The sequence below is a fragment of the Catharus ustulatus genome, chromosome Z (assembly GCF_009819885.2).
Source record: "Catharus ustulatus isolate bCatUst1 chromosome Z, bCatUst1.pri.v2, whole genome shotgun sequence".
NCBI classification, from domain to species: Eukaryota; Metazoa; Chordata; class Aves; order Passeriformes; family Turdidae; genus Catharus; species Catharus ustulatus.
The window spans coordinates 27667574-27691205 of NC_046262.2; the positions used below are offsets into that span (position 1 = coordinate 27667574).

Sequence of the window (23632 nt, forward strand, 5' to 3'; positions counted from 1 at the left end):
GACATGGCTAGAGGAAATACACTGTACAAAAGACGCAAGGAGAACAAATCTCACTTACAAAACTGGAACTGAATATTGGAAGGAATGCAAATCCTAGAGAATGCTTCAAACTTCTCCTTCAAAGAAAACAAAGTTGCAGACTTGGTATGGAATAGGAGACAAAATACTTGTTTGTTTTTATCTTGTTTAGGTATATCTGTATATCTTATATATATCATCTGTAGACCTCTATATCACACATAGTGTCTAAATAAGGAATGATTGCAACAGAGCACCTATTTCTGCTTATAAGAGCACTCTGTACCAGTGTATCAATGGGACACATCAATGGGTCTGATTCAAAAATTCACACACTCTTCCATTTGGCCCAACAACTAGCAGGCTTTTCTAGAACACCTGATCATTGGAGACGATTTACCAAAACTTTCACAACCGAGATCAACTGTGTACTTAAAAGTGAGATGAAACTATTATTATTACATGCAAAAATAATTGCAATTTAGCAAAGAGACATTTCATTTAACCAAAATTAGTCAATCTGGAAATTAAAAATGCAGCTGTATAAGATTATGTTTTAAAAAGCAGTTTTGGGAAATGATATTTTTAGAAAGCACACTTGAATATTTTAAGGTCATTACACATGGTAACACCACCCTTTAAAAAAAAGTTTCAGCAAAGAGGAAAATAACAAAGTGATCTACTTCTCCACAGTACTTGTAGCACAGGTACGTTATACCTTCTCAAATAGCCTGACACATATCATAGTCAGCTCCTTCTGACTGCAAAGGTTGCAAAAGCATTCCTAGCTCTTCTCTCCTTTAACAGCTGCATATAAAATTGTACAGGGAGTAATCTCTAAGTTTTTGTGCTCTTTATGAGAACACATTGATGATTAACTCCTGCTTGAGATAGCAGGAAGGCTTCAGAACCTGACAGTTCCTACTACTGAAACACTGCAAAGTTTGATGCTTACTAGAATGTGGTATTGGAAAGCTTATCAGTTACAAGTAAATTTAAAATCTAAGTAGTTAGGCTGCAGAATCCTTGTTTCCAGAAAGCTGTGCTAAGTAGATCATCTTTACCCTGAGAGCAAGCAACAGAAAGTCAGGCACTGTGTGAATTCAATTCAGATTAAGCAAGCCTAGAACCTGATGTTAAACCTAGAACCTAGAAGCCTGATGTTAAGATCCCACATCAGAAATTAACAGTACCAGCAAAATTTGGACTAGCATTGCAAGGTACAATAATTAAAGGCATTTCCTATTATGCCTCATTGCTTGTTTATATACATTTTGATTTACAAAATACATCATTAGAAATAAAAGAGTTGGAGTTGTGGTATAAAGTTGTTTAAAATACTTTTTTTTCTGCACATGAAAACAGAAAATAATTACTTTCTACATTGAGTAAGCCTCAGCATTACCATGCAAATCAATTGCAATATCTTACCCTACATTACAGGCTTTAATATAACGTTACTGAGCCAAACTTTTACAGACACTTTTGTCTTTTCAAAGACACTGACATTCTGAAAAAAGGAGGAAAATAAAAACAATGTCACAGAATGAGTAAACTTGTTCTTGTCCTCCCTTAGTTTTCAGTGTGCACATGCACACATTGTAAATAATTTAATCCCATCTGCACCTATCATCAGATTCTATATAAATACCTGATCCATTGACTACTATCTATCAGTGTTCAACCTTAGAACACCTCTAAATCAAGAAATGCTTTCATGCCAGAACAATATCCTCAAAATCCTTTAAGTTTTTAGGATAATTCTGTGGTCCTTAAGCTAATAGTGAGCTTCACAGAAATCAGAATGAACAGAATTCTTTGTCTAATATGGAGGTAAGACCTTATCACAGGCAGATTCTGGAGGTGATGTATCCTAAGCAAAGGGAAGAAAAGGAAGTGTCATACACCCTGAGACAAGCACAACAGACCATGATACAACCATTAAATTATATTAGAGAGGCATTTGTTAGCCATAAAAAAGAACGAGATCTTCAACATTCAGTCCAAGACCATTTTCCACCTGAAAACAATGCAATAAAAGCGCACACAATGCACAACTACAGAAAACCCTGCAAACCAGGGAGTATAGTAAATGAAAACAAAGGTGCAATTCAATAAATTTTATTCTAAGGATCTGTATTTTAGACAGTTAAGGAAACATTAATTACAGATTTCCAAAATTCTGATAAAGTACAGCAGACCTTATAGTCCAAGAAATACAGCATTGCCACTGTTAGGAACACGTCAAAGAGCATGTACTCAATCTGCAAGACCTCAGAAACTGGGCTTTTCAGGCTCTCTTTTTCTAGGCTTCTCTGTCTTAGTCTAGAGTTTTGTTCTAGCAGTGATTACTGAACAATTAGATAAATGTTACTTCATCTGTTTCCATTTTAGCTTAGCTTTCTAATATTGTATGGTATGAAATCTATAATTAAAATGCTGAGGCATTGTAATGTCTAACAGACAATATCAAACAGCTGTTCTGTACACAATAAACAATCTGTCACCCTAAATCAAAACTGTAGCAAAGAGGATCATGAGCTGACATAACAGTATTCAAAAAGTATCCATTCTGACAAAAAACAGACCACAAAAAACAAATTCAAATAAACAATGGAAATGGAAACCAGTGAAGAACAGATAAAGTGCAGACTATGCTAGAACATATTAAAAATAGCTCCAAGTGGACACACTATAGGGTTGCCCTCACCACCCATCATACATTGTCCACACGTAACACCTGTGTTAGTGGTAAATTGCTGAAATTCTCTGTAGCTCAGAGAGGTGCCATTCACCTTAGTGTGCATAAGGGTAGTAAAAGGAAAAGGATGATGCCACAGAAAAAGGGATAGGTACTAGAAACTAGTACGAAGATTACAACTGTAACTATATTGATAATAATTACTTTATTTAACCATTAAGATTTCAATTAGGGTAATAGCAAATTCTTGGGTTTGCTTAAACGGTGTATTTTGCCAACATAAACACCACAAATTGTTGTACAAGTTGGTGAAGAATGTTGTTTGGATGCAACAGTAGTAGCAATTCTTGCACAATCCCAGCAAATTAAAACTCTCTTTGCCGCATCAGAACTACGAGGTAAGTGGTTATCTTTTATTCATGTGCTACAACTTGTAAGAATAAAGTTCACTTCTAATATGTGGAACCAATTGACTTCCTAACATAGGTACAGCAATATTAGTCTTAATATTTTCTGAACAGCCAGGTAAGCCTGTACATGGCATTGCAACAATGCACTTTTGTTTCAGGATAGAGTGACATGCTTCACAAGCAAATCTGCTGTTAACTAAAGACACATATTCTTATATCATGCAACGTATATGACAAGTTGTGGGCTATACCCCTTTTATTGTTATATTCCCTCCAATTATAATAAAACCAAATAACTTCTAAGTGTGGACAAATTACAATATAAAATGTGTGGGAATATTATAATTATTAATAATTATTAAAAATCATTAATAATTATTAATAATATTATTAATTATAGGAATACAACAGTTACACTTAACAAAGACTGTGAAACCTGACAAACTTCTTACTTTTATAATTCAAAGAATGAAACAACTTTTTCCTGATATATATTTCAACTGCATCCTTTACTGCTATAGTACATGGATTTAAATCAGCGCTAGTTTGCAAGCATTGTATCTTAAAATAAAGAACAATTATTTTGCAGAATTGTAGCATGGTTCAGGTCAGAAGGGACCTACCTTAAGGATCTTCTAGTCCAACTCCCCCTGCCATGGGCAGGGACACCTTCCACTAGTTCAGGTTACTCAAAGCTCCATCCAACCTGCTCTTAAACACTGCCAGGGATGGGGTACCCACAACTTTTCTGGACGACCTTTCTCACCACCCTCTGAGCCAAGAACTTCTTCATAATATCTGATGCAATCTAATCTAAATCTCTCCTCTCTTAGTTTAAAACCATTGCCCCTTTAGCCTATCATTATCTGCCTGTGTAAGAAGTCCCTCTCCTGCCATTTTCTTTGTCTTTTTCAAGTAATGGAAATCACAATAAAGCCTCTTAGTCTGTTCTCATCTGTCCTCATAAGAGAGGGGCTCCAGTGCTAACAGGTCCATGTCTTTCTAATTGCTGAGGAACCCAGAAGTGAACACAGCAGTCCAGGTGGGGTCTCATGAGAGCAGAGTGAAGAGTGAAGTCTTTTATCAGGCATGCTGTGATAATTTATTCCAGAGATTCCCCTATGAATTAATGTCTTCACCCTGACTATGATTTTCAGACTTCTCATTCCATTGCTAGAGTAGTACTGTTGCTTGATAGATTATGGAACAAACCCATCTCTGATTATGTATTAGAATTAAGATTTTGATTTATCATAAAATATATCAAGCACATAATCATGGGAAGACTACTCAAAATCTGATAAACAAAAGCACATGGAAAATGTGCTTCACTATACAGAATCTTTAAAAAGTCTGACTAGAAACACATTCACATGTTCTCTGCTAATGAAATTACAATCTTTAGAAAGGCTAATCTTCCTGTAAGGCTTGAACAAAAACTACCTGTCTATTACATTGTTGCTCACAACAGCATAGGTAAAATCTTCTTTGTAGGAAGGAAAAACAATCTAGATTTGGCTCCCATGCTAAGAAGAGCTTTCTTCTTCTATATCCTATTAACTGATTTTGCATGAACTGACAGAGGGATACAGATACGGGAATACAATAAAATTAAAGAAACCTGAAGGTTCATGCCAAGCAGTCACATCTGCTTCTATTTTTCTCTTGGACTGTAATCAATAGTGTAATACACTTTTTATACACTGCCAGAAGTCCCAACAGCACACAAATGAATTTAAAAGTAATGAATGGAAAAGAAACTTGAAAAATAGCTTATGTAAGAATGAACATCTTTTGGAGGCTATCATGGTCACAAATTATGTTATGCTGCTGTATCTATGTGCTGGCTTTGGCTGGGGTAGAGTTACTTTCTTCACAGTAGTTAGTATCAATGCCATTTGTAGCACAAGTCTGAAACACAGTCATGAACTAGTTACTGGGAAAAAAATTAATCTATCTCAGACAAAATCAGTACAATAGAGAAGTCTAATGCATATTTAAAATACATTGTTTAGGATTTACAAGTGAGAAAAAAACCAGAGAAGACAGTACATATAAAATTAATAAATCAAAATGTGCTAGTAGAAATGACCAAAGAACATTGTCAGTGTTAGCGTCCTAAATCTCCGAATCCAAATAATATTACAGTAATTTCACGATTATAAGCCACACCATTTTGACTACAATTTTGGTCCAAACTCGGAAGTGCGGTTTATATTCCGGAGCGGCTAATATATGAACAAAGTTCAGAAATTTCCCAATGCGGAAGTGTGAGCTGCAAGCTGAGCTGAGCTTGCGAATTGAGCACCTGCCAGAAAAACACATGATCATGTGATTGTTATAAATTGGTTACTCTGTTGCGTGGCAGGGGGAGGTGGGCTCCTGCAGGCAGCACAGCACAGGGGAAGTCGGGCTTGGCTCCATCCCGCCGGCACCCCAGCCCGGGGGAAGGCTTGGTTGGGCTCCGTCCCGCTGCCACCCTGGCCAAGGGGAAGGTGGGCTTGGCTCCTGCCGGCACCATGGGGGGAGCAGTGGTCGCTAATTGAGCATCTGCCAGTAAAACCCGCGATCGTGTGATTGTTACAAATTGGTTACTTTGTTGCACAAAAGTGTGTCTTATAATCCGGTGCGGCTTATAATTGTGAAATTACTGTACTCTTTTGAATTGCTTTTGAATTACCATCAATACATAAGTATCTTCAGATAATAAAATGCTTTCTAAATTCTACTTCTTCATAAAGCCAGTTAGAAAGTAAAAAGGATAAATAAAAAAATGACTTTGAGAAGCAACATAGTCTACTTTGAAGTTTGAGCCAATTTGAAAAATGGTGTAGCTTCAAGTCTGTTACTAGACTGGTAAGGTCCAGAGAACAGATCAAAACTCGATTTTTTTTCTTAGTCTTTCTTAGCTTGTGTATTGAAGAAAAATCTTGGTGATGAAAAAGCTTGTTCAAGAAAGCAGGAAATGCACAATCATGTGAAAAAAGATGTTACAGAAGCAGCAAAATTTCCCTCCTCTGTTTTTCCTTGTTCCTTTGAAAAACAAAAGATGATCTCATCTTGTGAAACACAGGAATGAAATTATATTACGACTTTCTTTAGATAGTAACTACAGCTGCCGCACCTCTCCTTCATTTGCCACTAGGACTGCAACCAGGAAGATAGAAGGCCCTGCCTTTTGTCCTGAAGACAGGAGTTTTACAATATGTCTTTCAGACAGAACATATCCATGACCTAGAAGATAGTTTTTTAAACAACACTATGCCATATGGGTACAACTAAAACAATCAAACAATTCTACTTACATAAAACTTCTGCTTTAATAAAAAAAATAGTGTCAATTCATATTGTCATCCAAAAACTATTTTGACACAAGAACTGTAATTAAATAATTTTTCTTTCCAATTTAATATACAGTAGTCAATAGAATCTAACTGAAAATATGTATTTAACTTCACATTTTAATGAACATTAAAATTCTAACCATTTTCCAACTTACATAGCTCCATTAGTGTAGACTGTGTCACTTCCCTCCACGTACTGAACCTGGGCTGGGTAGACATGCTGTACCTGTTGCACAGTCTGTACTTGCTGTACCTGAAAACAAGAAAACCAGAAGTTTGGGATATCATAAGGAAGTACCAATGCTCCAGTGGCTTCTAAACAATTTGGGATATCTCTGTACTCAACATTACTTAAGGTATATCACAGGACTAGCAAAGAAAACTAGTATTCTTACACAATATTTGTGCTGTAGGTTTGGTAAACGGTGCCGTAACACTGAAGATACACACTCATGAAGCATACATATCTCCAGGGCCAAAGACATAACTAACTGGAGAGCACAAAGATGAGATGAAGTGTAACTTTGCTTTGCACCAAGCTGAAGAATTACAATTACTATAGAAGAAAGTATAATTACAATACATTTATGCTTTTTCTTATTCCATTTAAGTCCTAAATAGTACGAGACATAAAATCATAGCTCAAATATGTTGCAGTAAGTTTAGAAATAAATGTTCTCATTAAGATGCTTCAGCTCTTTATTAACTGGAGTCAAATCACAGTGATACAAGATTTCTTTTACAGTGTACACTTATGGGCCAAAACCCCCAGCCTGAGTAACCACTTTCCCAGAATATTATCAGCTATTAAACACTCCAACACAATCTTGCTTTACTTCAACAAACAAAACAACAAGAGGCAGTAAGACATGGTTATCATCCCATGTATTGCTAAGGACAGTCACTCATCAATTCCTTTGATTCATATACTATTGTAGGAATGTTTCAGGTTATGCAAATTTTCACTTCAGTCTTAATTTTTTGTCTTCTGCCACAGTAAAGATAAAGAATTTCGTCTTTTACACCTTCCATCTTTCAGAGAAGCCGCATTTTGGTTCAAGAGCAAAGAATCCAAGAATCTAAAACATGCTAAAGGACTTACAGAGACTTGACAGATTGACAAATTTTACCCAATGAATTGAACCAAGAAAGTATCTATGAACTTATTTAGTAAATAGATTTAATGTTTGGTGAGAATATTTTTCTCATATTGTTATAAGGCTACTTTAGTCTAGGTTTCATGCATTTGATGAACCCCCTCCAAGAGCTCTTTAAAAATATCCTAATCTAATACTTTCACCTGTGTTGTGATCTAAAAAGTTCTGCAAGTAAGCCATTTTTTTCATAATAGTGACTCTGACTTTGAAATAAAAATCTAGATTTTCACATAAAACTTCCCTTAGATTAACATTAGAACCCAAAGTCTGAAATAGAGACAAAACAGCCAAAGTTTAGAATGCAGCTATGATGAAAAATCAGATGCTTCTGTCCATTAACAATGAGACAAAACATGATGGCTAAGATATCTATTAAAATCCAAATTTTCCTGATTTCCTGCATGAATCATTACATGAATTCAGAAATACAACTAAAATACAATTTTTCAACTTTAGAAAGTATACTTTGAAGATGTTTACTTAATTATTAAGGTAAGGCAACTGTGTACATTTCTTCTCCTAACAATATTTAGTTATTTAACAGAAAGTTTCTGTTCTCAAAGTAAACACAAAAAACTCTAATCAAAACTATGCACATTACTAAGACCTTAGAAAATTCTCTGAATTAAAAAAAAATTAATAGCTGTATTGTGAAACATCTTCCAAAATTAAATTATTTCTATTTCCATCACCTTTGACTTCATAACTTCAATTAATTCAAATAATAATTTCATGGAATGAAATTGATCTAAATCCACTGCAAGAAAGACCTGTAATCTTGTTATTTATCTATACCTCTCAATATTCAGATCTGCCAAACTCTGACAAAACGACCCTCTCAAGCAGTAATTGGCCAAAATGTGTATGTGCTTTATTGTGAAACATATATGCAACTTACTGTGATATTTTTAAAGTTCATCTCTAGGCATATTTCTTCCTTTTGGGTGAGTCAATTCTATGACCTTCAATCAATGGGAGAAGGGGAGTCATTGTAGATCAGTCTATTACAGAACACCAAACTGATCTACTTGACCTATGCTGTGAGAAAACATCTTGAACACGGGCTTTGTTCTTAAAACCAGTAGCTTGTCACCTGACGTGTAATGGATATGCCCCATTTTCTCTCTTAGTAGCACAGATGGGGAAACACTGTCGAAATGATGCTGTTGTCAGTATCAATTCCATGTTCTCACCCGACTACTCCCAAAATGCACTTTGCTCCCTATTCACACACACTGAATATGGCTTAGTTTCTAGTAAAAATAACCCACACTATTTTGCTGTTAATAGAAACATGACTTTCTCCCTGTAACCTGCATATACTGATAAAATGGAACTCTGCATTGTGTACAAACACATCATTAAAACAGAGAGGTCATGTTCCCCTTCTATACAAGGCATTATATCCTCCCATTATTCTTGACTACTAGCCGCTACCCATTCCAAAAACATCAAATTCAGCACAGTGCAAGACCTTTCTGTCAGAACTGAGATGATACTGTAGGGACAAAGTGTGTACACAGTGCATCAATGTTTGCTTAATTTCAATTTTCCTGCAATTTTTAAATATAGGTTCTTTAGTAGCTTAATACATAATACTACTGAAAACTTCATGACTGTTTATGCATAGAAAGTAACTTATTTTTAAACCAATATTTAAGAATGGATATACTACAGTGATATTAAAACATCTTACCTACTTTTGAAAATCAAAATGTTTTTCTTTAATGCTGAAGATCAATACAAAGAGGGTCACTGAATTATTTTTTTTTCCAATGCAGTAAAAAAACAATTTGCAAAAAAACTTACTTTGCTTCAGCTTCTCTGAAACTCAGTACTGCTACAGTTAAATTCATTATCCTGCCAAAGGAAGCTGTGTAGTCACTACATGGTATTTCAGTGTACTAAGAACTACAGGGTGGGGAAGGTTAGATGCAAATATTTTCCCTATCAACCTATGACAAATAAGTAAGGAGCCTTTAGGCTGGCTTTAGGATGGTATATGAAATCTCTGCTAAGACGAAAATCTTTGTTAGATGATATTTCCAAGACTAATTTTATTTCCTATTTTATTTCATTTTTAATGCTTTAATAAGAATTAAATCTAGTGCCTCTGAATTTTCTTTTTAATCTTCAACATAAAGAAATGATATGCGTTTATTTACTCTCTATGAACAAAATTATTTGAAGGAAGTTGGTTAGGAGAAAACAAAGCACCATAAAAAATTTTGGAAAATATGACAAAAAGGGGCATTTTTCTTCACCTGTTTTATTTATCATTATCCTTTCACCTTTTATTGAGCTATTAAAGGAGTGGTATCAGCTAAGTCATGTAGTTTTTGGGGCAGAGCAGAAATTGTTGAGTATTCTCTTTGTGTTTTCCAGAGACCTAAACCTAACTGATCTTCTTGTATTAAAACATACTCCAATAATTAAATGAACTGGGCTCAAACTAGAAAACACAATAAAATATTTATTAAAGAGCAACAGTATGCAAGTTTAAGAACTATGTTCTAGGGTGAACTGGTGAACTAGTAATGGCAATTTTCATTATTGTCTGGCTGGAAAACAGAAAATCAACAAACTTGTATAGCAATTTTTAACTTAAATAAGGTCAGAGAGTAGAGCTTTCACTCCTCTTGCTTCAGTGACTCTAGCCAGAAATAAAAAACTGGAACAGGATTAGAAGCAAGCAGCTGAAATGTTGCAGGACAACAAGAGGTGAACGAAAACTTATTCAATTATACATGTGTAGTTATATTTATTAGTTGAAAAAGGAAAAAAAAAAGGCAAAAAACAAATTGTATTCTCAATTATACTACCTCAGAGGAATAAATGAGGGACTAACTAATATTTTATCTATGAAAGTTAATAAAGCATATAAAAGCACACTGAAATGCTGAAATTACACTGAAGCATGAATTAAAATGTAAGAGTGAACTTTGATTTCCAATAAAAAATGCTTCTGTTCAAAGTACTAGTAAGCAAGACAAGAACAACAGAGCAATATATATAAGGATTTTTAAATTCCATTTTAAAAAGAACATATAATTATCCACTGCGTCTTTGCAAACAGCTTGGATGTGCAACATTTTCTGTCCTTGGAGATAAAAATAATTTTTTCCTTCATTAGTATGGATTACTTTTGGCAAGTAACATATAAATAGCACATGCTGTAATATTCTAAGCACATTCATATTTATATAATGGCTAATGTCAGCTCATGATTATGTGTTTCATATGCTAAACATGATTTTGCATTAAGAGCAATTTTGATTAGGAAAAGTCTGCATCTCCAATTAATGAATGATAGAATGCTTTGTGAATGTGATAGCCACTGAATTCAGTGATTGTGAAGAAATGCTTTGCCCAGCTTCAGACGCATGGATGTATTTTTATAAAACAGTTTATATTTAGTTTTATTTCTCCAATTCTTCCATATTGCATGGCATAAACTCAAAAGTGAGTTTAATTTTGAATCCTTAGAAGCTTACTGCACTGAGTTGAAGACAGCTTGTTGAAAAAGCAATGATATATTAATGAAAAATCCATGTATTCAAGGAAACAGAAAACTAAGAGAACTCCTCAGGCTATTTAAACAGAATTTAATTACACTCCCACATTTTTGGTCTTACTGTTGTGGCTTTTTGCTACTTATTCCCCTCTACCCATCTCAACAGTGACTTCTGCTGTGTTGCATGAAACCAGCTGCCACTAGAGTCACTTTTGCAAAAAGAAAAATCCAGGTTTTCATTAATGGTACCATTATTGTTCCTGTTCTTGGAGCACTACAGCAGATTTTTATAAGCAGCATATTAATACCAGCTAGATGGAAATTAGGGATTTGTTTCAGCTAAAAATATTAAAAGTTACTCTTTTGTTGACTGTTCAAGAGATAGGATGCCGGAGTGCTAACACAGCTGAAGAGTCTGCCCTTCCACTTATTCAGCTTGTTCCTCTTCAGGACAAAAATATTTCATTTTGAAAAAAAAATGTGTATTTTGTGTGCATAAAAGAAAGATGATGTCACGAAATCAACGCCAAATTAATGCATTCCAGTGATGTCTTTTAAATATGGTGTACATACTGGAATAGAAACATGGGAAACAGAAATCTCCCTAGAAAAATTAACTACTATACATTTCTTTAATATTAATTAAAAACAAATTTACCTAACATTGCATTATTCACTAGAATGCACTAATAAATTACTGCAAATCATCTTGCATCAAATTGTTCTATACACTTGGATACTTGTATTACAGTATCCTTGAATTTAACAAAATCACAGAAGTGCCCCAATGTTTTTAGTAATGTATATTCACAAGATAATATAATCAAAATTTGAATATTCACATGTAATTTGGATACAGCTGAAATCATTAAGCATGTCCATTATAAACCATAGAAGAAAAGAAACCACGCTTTATATACATATGTTTAAAACCTTTTCTCCAGCTTTCAACACTGGTAACTTTAAATGCGGAGAAATAATAAGTCCTCCTTTTGCCATCAAAACAATGTCTTTATTAAAATAGCCATTATAATAGCTCTTTCTCCTAATTTTCTTTAGGCAAATTAGCCCAATCCTACCAAACATACATAAAGACAATATTAACTTTAGGCCAATGCAATCTATACATAGGTAATTCCCCAAGACAAATCATACTTGTGATTTCCTCAACACAGTGATTGTTTTTATATTTGCTGTTCCTTTCTTTTTCAAGCCTGCAGTTGAAATTACCTACCCTGCCTACATTCTTCATCACATTTCCTGCTGGCATACCATATTCACATCTTCACTCTTCCCTTCCTCCTCACTATTCCTACAATTTAATCATCTCTCTCTACACATATCTCCTATACATATGTGTTTCAATCACTGCAATACTGTCTGCACTGGATTTCCCAACATTTTTGTTGGATCTTCAATCCCCGATCCTTTAGATTTCTTTTCTCAAACATTATACTGATTGTACAGTCAGTGTTAAGAGTCAGACAGAAATAATTTACTATGTCCACAGGGAAAAACAATCCAATATAATGATGGTGCATTCAATACAAGGTGATACTCAGAAGTAGCAGTACTAAAGGAGATGTACGTAAAGGTGATCAGGAACAGTTTTACCCACTTAGGGCAACAAAGACTGTGAAACACACGTATAAAAATCCACTGTAATTTTAAGAACTCAATAAATGCTGAAGAGTTTAATTTAGAGAGAAATACTGTACCAGCAGAGACACAAATGACATTATTTAATAAAATAAATCTAGTTCTCATATAATTGCTTTGAAAAATGGGAAGTCAGATTTTGATGAAAAACATCAGATGTCATCCAGAATACCCACCACACAGACAGCTAATTTCAGTGTCTTTTGGAGAAGTCCTGGACAGCCATCATGGGTTTCACCAGTCCCCATTTTCTACATCCATACTTTTTCTTTTTAGCTCCCAGCTTTCTTCTGCCTCCATTTCTTATAAAGCTCGTAAGTGCTGCATAGGAATAACCACCTCATGTAACAGAACAGTGCACTGTCCTGGCTGCTACACAAACCTTCCTTCCCTGGCAAATTTACATTATGAGTTATTGATTGTCATACCACAAAAACTTCCATGACATCGTGCATATATCTGCAGGCAGTCAAGCCTAAAAGGGCAAAGAACAGTGTTTTTCATATTTACATTAGTATTGCATTTACTTGGACATGCAAACAGATGAAGAAACTATATAGTCAGTAATTTCAGAAACATATGCATTATTTAAAGGAAAAATGGAAATATTCAGCAACATAAAGCAAACTTCTGTGAGCAACTGCATGAATTATATAATAAATAACAGTTAGAACCATGTATGAGTACTACCAGAGCTTGTCAGATGCTCTAGTTAAGGAAGAGATCCTGAAAACAGCTTGGTTTTCTCTGGTTATTTGAATTCCATCAAACCAAAATTGATAAAAGCAGAGCAAAAGTTCCTTTAGCAGTCTTGAACAAAACCAAATTCCTCAATACAATAATTTCACAACTATAAGGCGCACCCTTTTGACTAAAATTTTCCCCTGAAACCCGGAAGTGCGCCTTATAGTACAGTGAGCCTTATATAATGGACAAAGTTCAGAAATTTGCCAACTCGGAAGTGCGAGCTGTGAATGCCCCGAGCCGCCGCAGTCCCGGCACTGTGGGAGCCCCGTGCCGCAGGAGCCCCGTGCTGCGAGGGGGAGGTGGCACCACGGTGCCGCGAGGGATAGGCGGCACTGCGGAGCCGCAAGGCAGAACAGCATGGTGGCAGCACCGAGCCATGGGGGACATGCAGCATAGCAGCGGCGCCCAGCCCAGTGAGGGACAGGCGGCAGGGTGGCAGCAGTGCTGCGCCGTGGCGAGTGAGGGGCGGGTAGTGGCAGCGCCACGGCGAGCGAGGGGTGGGCGGCAGCAGAGCTGCGGTGAGCGAGGGGTGGGCAACGGGGCTGCGGCAGCAGAGCCACGAGGGGGAACAGCACAGTAGGAGCGCCGAGTCGAGTGAGGGAACGGCACAGTGGCTCCGTGGAGCCGTGAGGGGGAACAGCACCGCGGTAGCACAGAGTCGCAAGGGGGAGGCAGCCCCGTGGCTGCACCGAGCTGTGCCCGCTGGCTCCGGGGCAGGCGGAGTGTCAGGGCCCACTGCACAGGCATGGTGCCTGGGGCTGCCTTTGAAAGCCTATGCCGAGATGTGAAAAATGTTTCCAAATTGTGTACCTGTCAGTAAACTCCATGGAATTCAGTTACTAATTCGTTACTTTGTTGCGCGCCGCGTGGATCTTCGCTGCAAAAAAAAAGTGCGCCCTATAGTCCGATGCACCTTATGGTCGTGAAATTACTGTATATTGTAAGAACTATTATTAGGAATCTTCTTAAAATTAACAGCCACGTACCTGTTGCTGAACTGGTACTTGCTGCACTACCTGTGTGGGCACTGCTGCCTGGCCAGCCACAGATGTCTGTAAAGTCACAGTCGAACCTGTATCTGCCCCAGTCTCTGATGTCTGCATTGTGATCTCTGAATAAAATTAAAATATAAAATCAAAAAGTTAGTGCATAAATGTTTTTATTCTGCCACTTACATTAGCACACTAATTTGTCCCTTATTTCTATTAATATTTTAGAAGTAGCTAATACCAGTCTTGTTATGAGCACAAATATTTTTTCCCCTACTAGCACACGAGTTTGTATAAATGGGGTTTTATATTACTTAAATCTTACTTATATTTGAAATATATTTTGCTCACATAGGAAGAAACATATCACTTATCTGAACTTTGTCACTTTAGGAATAACTGAAAAATCAGCAGCAGATCTTCTTTCAGCTTGTAAATAACTGGTCAGCATTCTAAACCATTTTTTCTGTGTCTAACTGAATTACACTAAAATCTCTATACATTCAAATTAAAAGTTGAACTTGAAGCAGGCCACAGAATGATGGCCTCTACTCCTGAAAGCAAACTGAAAAGCATCTAATGAGTCAAAGTGAAAAAAACATTTTATAAAGCATTAAAACAATTAGTAAGAAACTTTTTGACTCTGAAACCATTTAGAAATACATAAATGGTAGACAAGCGCCTATGATCATGGCCCTGATGTTTAAAGGAAACAACAAAATTTGGGTAGAATTAAGAAATGGATCAAGAATCAAAGAAAATCCCTGACAAAACTTATCAAAAAGACAAGCAAGAATGACATGCCTTCATATGAAACATTGATATGAAAACAGATTCCTCAATTTTGCACAGCCAAAATGACAATACAATTGACTGGTGACAAACCAAATTTAATTCAAAATTGTGAATCAGTCTTTTATTTCACTTTCTTCTTAAATTTCTTTCAAGCAGTGGATGATTAACCAGTGAAAATAATAAACAGATGAGAAAGATTCTTCTTCACCTGGTACCTTCAAAACGGAAGACTGTATGTGTCTATGAAGAATCACAGTGAACAAATACAAATTAGTAGGCTGTAATTAGACTGTAATCCAAATATTCTGTGAGAAATTTTACTGTCCTCAATCTCTATCAATCCGTATTAGCTATGGAATACTTTGGCAATCTGAGAACTACTGTCACTAAAAATGAGTAGCTTTATCATGCATAATAAGAGATTAATATGGAAAAAAAATCTATAGATACTTAGAATGACCTATGCAATTATTTTTTTTTTCAATTTAACTCATGAGACCCAGATTGCTGACACTGAAGAAACAGGACTTTAATCCCTACCACCATCACCACCAAATATGAAGCTCCCCATAATAAAACATTTGAGGGACATACCACTAGATAGTAGGAGGAATTAATTACTGTACCAAAAAAATTCAGTGTTCTTGCCTGACAACAGAACCAGCTGTCAACAGCAAACTTTCCTCTCAAGACAGCAGTTTAAGCTGGTTTAAGACTGGGTTTCCACAGTTCCTCCCTCCAACTATCTCTAGCTCACTTTGCATTCAAATGTACAGCAATTTCACAATTACAAGCCGCACCATTTTGCCTAAAATTTTGCTCCCACACCGGAAATGCGGCTTACACTCAGGAGTGGCTAATATGTGAATAATTTTCTGACATTTCCAACCCCAGAAGTGCAAACCGAGGTGCTGAGTCAAGCAACCTGCCAGTAAAACCCGGCTTTACCCGATTGTTACACATTGGTTACTCTGTTGCACAGCGGGTGGAGCCGGCTCCATGCAGGCAGCGCGGGGGGTGGGGAAGGCAGGGGAGCTCCCTCCTTCAGGCAGAGCAGCCCGGGGGAGAGACGGGGGGCCCCCTCCTGCTGGCCCCCCGGCCTGGGGGGAGGCAGGGGGTTCCTGTCCCCTCCTGCCACCACTACCGTGGGTGCCAGTGGGCTCCATCCCCTCCTGCAGCCGCCGCCGTGGGTGCCAGCGGGCTCCATCCCCACTTCCCACCACTGCTGCGGGTGCTGGCGGGCTCCGTGTCCCCCTGCCACCACAGCGCAGCGCCGGGTCGGGGCGAGCAAGCCCGGTGGCGGCAGTGGCTGGCCCCGAGCGGCCCCGTCGAGTGGCAGCGCCGAGCTGGGCCACCTGGCCCTGTCAGCAGCCCCGAGCCCGCACGGCCCGAGTTGAGCCAGTAAACCCCGCCATGCCACGGTTCTGTTACTATTTGGCAACTTTGTTGCACACGGGTCCTCACTGCGAACGACAGAGCAGCTTATAATTGGGTGCGGCTTGTGTATGGACAAAGAACGAAATGTTTGCCAACACCCAGAGATGTGGCTTATAGTCCGTGCAGCTTGTAATCGTGGAATTACTGTAGCCACTGCAAAGCAGGAAACAGGTATATAAATATGGCATAAGATCAGGCTAGAGGGCCAGGACCTTGCCAATTAGGACCAGTCTCGGTTTAAATTCCAGGAAACCATGCCTATGGCACACTTGATTGATTTAAATTCCTCTTCTGAAATATTCAGAAAGACAGATAATTTCTTGATCAAACTGATTTCAGATTATCAACAGACTCTCAGTTTCATGTTAACTGAACCCTCTACTTTTAAGCAGTGGATGTACTTCAGAACCCAGCACACCCGACATAAATCAGCATACAAAAGAAAAAGAAGAAAGAAAGAGAACTTCAGATTACACTTATATGTTAAAATCCTAACAATTAAAATGGATGTCCGCACAATAAATATGGAGGAGTTGGAAGCCTCCATGCTGCTAGAAAGTTACAATCTAGTTGCCATTACTCAAAGACAGTATGATGAAACCCATAGGTGGGAATGCAGCCATCAACGGTTACAGGCTGTTCAGAAAGAACAGGTGAGGGAGGAGAGATGGGTATTGTGTTTGTCTGGCAAGGTTTAGGTAGCAAGTGAGGGGGACTACATGGATGGCTTCTCTGAGAAGCTGCCAGAAGCTTCCCCTATGTCTGATGAAGAAAGTGCCAGCTGGATCCAAGATGAACTATCGCCAACCAAAGCTGAGCCCTGAGCCCATCAGTGGCAGTGGTAGTGCCTCTGAGATATCTAAGAAGGGGGGAAAAGTTATTGAGCAGAAGCAAATTGCAGTCACAGAAGAAAGGAGTGAAAATATATGAGAGAACCTGTAAACATATCAATGGAAGAGCAGGAGAATCTCAGCAGCCTGAGCTGAGACTGGAGCAGGTTTGCTGGAGGGACTTGTGACCCCAAGGGAAAGCCACGCTGGAGTAGCCTGGTCCTGAAGGCCTGCACCCTATGTAAGGGACTCATGCTGGAGCAGTTTGTGAAGAACTGTAGCCCACAGGAATGACTCATAGAGAAACGCATGGAAGACTATCTCCTGTAGGAGGCACCCTGCACAGAAGCTGAGGAAAAGTATGAGTTCACCCCCTGAGAAACAATGTGTGAGGTATTGATGGTAATCCCCATTCCAAATTCTCCTGTGCTGCTGGAAGGGAGGAGATAGAAGACTCAGGAAAAAGGTTAAGCCTGGGAAGAAGTGGAGGGTGAGGGGAAGGTGTTTTGAAGATTTAGGTTTATTTCCTAGGATCCTACCCTGATTTGATTGGCAATAAATTAAAATAATTTTCCCCAAGTTGAATCTCTTTTGCCTGTCATGGTAATTGGTGAGTGATCTTTCCCTGTTGTTATCTTCATCAATGAGCTCCCTTGTCCAGCTGGGAGTGATAGAGTGCTTTTGGTGAGCACCTGGCATTCAGCCAGGACCGCTTCCATTGTTTTGGTTTAAGTCTCTATCCTAAATGCAAAATTTTAAAGTAGTTCAGTATACTGTACAGGTTTTTCCTGCTAGTGCCATATGATATGGTTTGACAGTCAATCTTAAGCATCATCCTATTTATTGGAATTTTTTCTAGCATTGTGTCAGTCATGCAGTCAGCGTAATTCCTTTACATTGCATCAATATTGAGAGCATGCTGCTGGTTTTAGTTATTACTCTTCTTCACACACAGGGTTGATAATACAGAGATGTTTTTGTTATTGCTGAGTAGGGTTTGCACAGAACCAAGGCCTTTTCTGCCTTTGGTATTGCCACACTGATGAGGGGACTGGGGCTGCTTAGGAGGCTGGGAGGAGACAGCCAGGACAAGAGACTCAAACTGACCAAAAGGATATTCCAGACCATACAGCATCATGCTCAGTGTATAAAGTGGGATGAAGAAGGAGAAAGAAGGGGGCATTAGGAGCAATGATGTTTGTCTTCCCAGGTCACCATTATGTGTGATGGGGCCCTGCTCTCCTGGAGATGGTTGAACACCTGCCTGCCCATGGGAAGCCCTGAATTAATTCCTTGTTTAACTTTGCTTGTGTGTGGTTTCTGCTTTCCCTTTTAAACTGTTTTTATCTCAACTCCTGAGCTCTTCAGCTTTTACCCTCCTGATTCTCTTCCCAACTCCACTGGTGGGAGAGTGAGTGAGTGGTTGTGGAGGTTTGGCTGTTGGCTAGAATTAAAGCCACAAAAATAATCTAAATGAAGACTCTCCCACTTTTTCACTGACACTCTATGTAAGTAAAGGAGTGAATATTACAGCAGAAAAGACATCATACTTGCTTAATTGGACTGTCAGGTGTATGACAAACAACAGATGAATGTTTGACAAGGTCCTTTTTATTCTGCCTAATTAAGCAGTTGGACACACCCATCTGTTAATGGTATTGCTTTGTATAGCCAGTGCTTGTTGCATGATGTGAATGTAAGCTAAACAGGTCACATTCTGAAAGAAGACTAATTAACCCCTCCAAGTGGGAAAAGATACTGTCGGGACCCAGCTGCTGAATGCAACACGGTTAGTATTTCTCAGGATAATGGGCAGAACTTACGTAAAGCTAGTATGCTGAAAATTATTCCTTTCCTATGTATTCGTTCAGTTTCATGTTGTCTGCTAAATTTCCTAAAGATTTTTAATATACCCAAATTCTCAGTTGGAATCCTTCTGTTTTCTAGATTTGAAATATGAAGACAGAATGATTTAAGAGTACAACTTGCTCTATTACTTATCATAAGAGATTGTTAAAATGTGTCAGATTACAATTTATTTTCTTCCTGGACTAGTTCGCACTGAACTAATTTACTTCTTTAAGCGACCAGAGTTTGCAAAGTTTTGTTCAGCTACATATGCTTTATTGTCTAGATCAAATAATGTAGCGGGCTTTAATTCAATGCAGAAAATGAAAGCCTGTAATTTACTTTCAAGTGCAGCAGGAAATTTCTTTTTTCTCCTCTAGAAGCCTAAACAAAACATCACAGAAGATAAACTGAACTAGATTTCGTAATCACATCCAGTAATGGCAGGCTTTTAATAGTCAGAATAAAAGGCTAATCTTAAGATCTTATCTATTTATAATGATGAATAGCCAATATACTAATTAAGAATTTGCAGCAACATAATGTGTTTCACAATAAAGGAAAACTTCTCAGAACATTAAGTTCCAACAATTAATACAGAATACTTGGCTCTCGAACAAGAGTATAAATGGAAATAGTTTTCAGTAATACACTAGTTTCACATAAGCATTCCTTTTCAATTTTAGTATAAACAAAAATTTTATTAATAATTTGCTTCCTAATAGTGTTGTTGTTAGTCACAGAGCAGAAGACAGATTACAAGCTATTCACAGAGGCAGAACAGAATATCACAGTAGTTTCTAGATAGTAATGTATTTTCATGTAAGAACCCCAGTTTCTTAAAAAACACTATTTGATTGTTTGTCTTCTCCCAAGGTTCCTGTGAATACCAAAGTAGGCAGCTGGACTCTGCCTGGTATTAGTTGCTAAATATTGCAGTTATTAATAAAAATTTCCATACTCTTTTTTCAGCTTTTCAGATTTATGGAGGAGTAACAGTTTAACTGAATGGAGCAGAAGGAAGTTTTAGAAGTTGCCTCTCTGGACTTACACATATACTTCTGAGAAGTAAAACCCTGCAAAAAAGTAACAAACAAAAAGGTGAGATACAGAGATGCACACTGTAAGGGACCTGTGGAAGTAGGAACTCCTGGTAACTACTTACAAGGAAGTTCATAATATAAAAAGCATTGTCTTGATGATCAGTTTACTAAGTACCTAAGAAGAGTATTAGTCAACAGCAGTCATAATGAAATTCTGTATTGCCAGCAGATCACAGCACATTAGAATGAATGACTACTTCATGATGCTCTCGCTTTGATCTACTTACTAATTTTACCTTTGAAACCATCAAAATTGTATTTACAGTAATTTCATGAATACAAGCCGCACCATTTTCACCAAAATTTTGGTGGAAACCCGGAAGTGCGGCTAGTACTCCGGGGCGGCTAATATGTTAACAAAATTCTAAAAGCTGCTAACATGGAAGTGAGAGCCCGCGGCAGCCCCAAGCCAAGCTGGAGCCCGGCCGGCCCCGGTAGAGGTGGGAAAGCCTGGTAGAGACGGGGCCAGCGGTGCGGGGGGTGGGTGGCAGAGCCTGGGCCAGCAGGGCAGGGGAGCCCAGCAGAACTGGGGCTAGCAGTGCAGGGGAGCCCAGTGGAACTGTGGCTAGCAGTGTGGGGGAGCCCGGCTGTGCAGGGGAGCATGGCAGAAGCCTGAAGCCTGGCTGGCGGGGCTGCCCGGCGGCATGGGGAAGCCCAGCAGAACCGGGGCTAGCAGTGCAGGGGAGCCCAGCAGTGCAGGGGAGCCCAGCAGAACCGGAGCCAGCAGTGTGGGGGAGCCCGGCGGTGCGGGGGCCTGCAGTGCCCGCCAGGGCGAGCAAACGCAGCGGCGGCGGTGCAGACGGGAGCGGGGGGCGAGCGAACCTGGTGGCAGCAGCGACAGCACCCCCTAGCCGACCCCGAGTGGCCCCGCCGAGCCGTAGCGCCGAGCTGAGCCACCCAGCCCCGTCGGCAACCATGAGCGGGCCGAGCCTGCTTGGCCCCGCCTCGAGCCAGTAAACCCCGCTATGCCGCGATCCTGTTATTAATTGGCAAATTTGTGAAAGTTGCACACGGATCCTCGCTACGAACGAAAGTGCGGCTAATATTCAGGTGTGGCTTTTTTATTGACAAAGACATTAACGTTGTCAAAAACAATGGGAGTGCGGCTTACACTCCGCGTGGCTTGTATTAATGAAATCACTGTACTCTTGCTGGAAAATTAATCAGTATTACATGGCAGCCCTATCTATCACTATATACCAGCATCGAGATTACAGTAAATTCACGAATACAAGCCGCACTGAGTATAAGCCGCATCTCTGGGTGTTGGCAAATACTTCGGTTTTTGTCCATAGATAAGCCGCACCCAAATATAAGCCGCTCTGTCGTTCGCAGCGAGGACCCGCGTGCAATTAGTAACAGAACCGCGGGAGGGCGGGGTTTACTGGCTGAGCTAAGGCTGTGCAGGCTCGGCCCGCTAGGGGCCGCTGACGGGGCCAGGTGGCCCAGCCCAGTGCTACCGCTCGGGGCCGGCCGCCGCTGCCACTGGGCTCGGTCACCCCGGGTCGGCGTTGCCCCGCAGTGGCAGGCAAGGACGGAGCTTCCCCCGCTCCTACGGCAGCGGCGGCGGGCGGGGACGGAGCTTTCCCGCGCCCGTGGCGCCGGCGGCGGGCGCGGACAAAGCACCCCGCCTCCTCCCCAGGCCGCGGCAATGGCTGCGCGGGGCTCCCGTCGGCTCCCCGAGACGCGGCAATGGCGGCGCGCACTTCCCCCCGCCCTCCCTGGGCCGCGGCAATGGCTGCGCAGGGCTCCCGTCGGCTCCCCGGGCCGCGGCAATGGCGGCGCCCCCCCCCCGTCCTCCACGGGCCGCGGCAATGACGGCGCAGCCCCCCCCCCCTCCTCCCCAGGCCGCGGTAATGGTGGCGCCCCCCCCCCCCCCCTCCCCTGGGCTGCGGCAGAGGAGGGAAGAAGAGAGCTCTCCCGCCTCTCTCCCCGCCCCCCGTGCTGCCTGCAGGGAGCCAGGGCAACACGGTAACACTGTAACAATTGCGAAATGCCGGCTTTTACTGGCCAGTGCTTGGCTCGGCACTCTGGCAGGCACGTCTGGGGTTGTAAATGTCAGAAAATTATTCACATATTAGCCGCCCCCGACTATTAGCTGCACTTCCGGGTTTCCACCAAAATTTTTGTCAAATTGCTGCGGCTTGTATTCGTGAAATTACTGTACATTCACAAACAGGATAAAGCTTTGAGATTCTGAGAGTAGAAAAGTCCAAGTAGTGTTTTCCTTCATCCTGGGTGAAAGGGTGTGAGGAAGAAGGCACTGATACTGCATGTCAACGTTTTGTTGTAGAACTGGTACTGGCAACAGGACTTTGGCTTTTTATGACCATAGAACATTCTCTGAGGCTAACAACTTAGGAGAGATGGGATGTGCCTCATTGCCAGCATGACAGCTGACCTGGTAAGAAGGGACTGGAACCAGGAGTGATATGGGGAGGGAAAGATTTACAGCAGCCCTGTAAAGGAGTAGTGGACAGTTTGACAAGCAAAGGCCTGGGGTGACATGAATGAAAGGCAACACACAATCCAAAAATGAGGCTTAAGCAGGGTCATCTCAAGCACATGCATACGAGCAAGGAAGTGGCTACAAGACATCTGTATGAGGAAGACACACAGACTTTCATTCAGAAATCAGCATGCTGAAGTGCCTGTCTGAAGAGCTCATATATGAAGGGGTATACAACGGCCTCACACCCAGCACAATGAAAAAACATGAGGAATAGAGACCTCTGCGCACTTGCAAGACTATCATCTTGTTGAGATGATGGTGACTTGCTGGGATAGCAAACATGACTGAATGGTAGCAATAGAGGGACATAAGCTCTCTGACTTTACAGTTTAGTTTTTTTTTCAGATAGAAAAAAGTCTTTAGGAAATAATCTAAACAGTCTTGAGGATGAAATTTACAGGAACTTCCTTGTTGGGATGGTATTTTGTAGTGTTTAACCAGAAACAAATTTTGATAAAGAATTTTATTACAGAACACTTCTACAAGTTTAGTGTGCTTTCCAAGTTGCTATTCATACTGCTAAGTCTAGTATATTATGGCTTTTAATTCAAAGTTAGTCAAGTATTAT

The 23632-nt window shown here is 39.9% G+C and overlaps 1 protein-coding gene across 5 annotated transcripts in view; it reads right to left on the reverse strand.

Moving 5' to 3' along the window:
• The window catches only part of RFX3 (regulatory factor X3), a 118939-nt gene that overhangs the window by 44966 nt on the left and 50341 nt on the right, over positions 1-23632 (reverse strand). For all 5 annotated transcript variants that reach the window (XM_033085588.2, XM_033085590.2, XM_033085591.2 and 2 more), the window contains exons 2-3: positions 14537-14661; positions 6629-6726 (exon numbers count right to left, since the gene is read on the reverse strand). In XM_033085588.2, the coding sequence (XP_032941479.1) occupies positions 6629-6726; positions 14537-14653 (215 nt within the window). In that variant the 5' untranslated portion in view covers positions 14654-14661. The remainder of the gene's footprint in view (positions 1-6628; positions 6727-14536; positions 14662-23632) is intronic.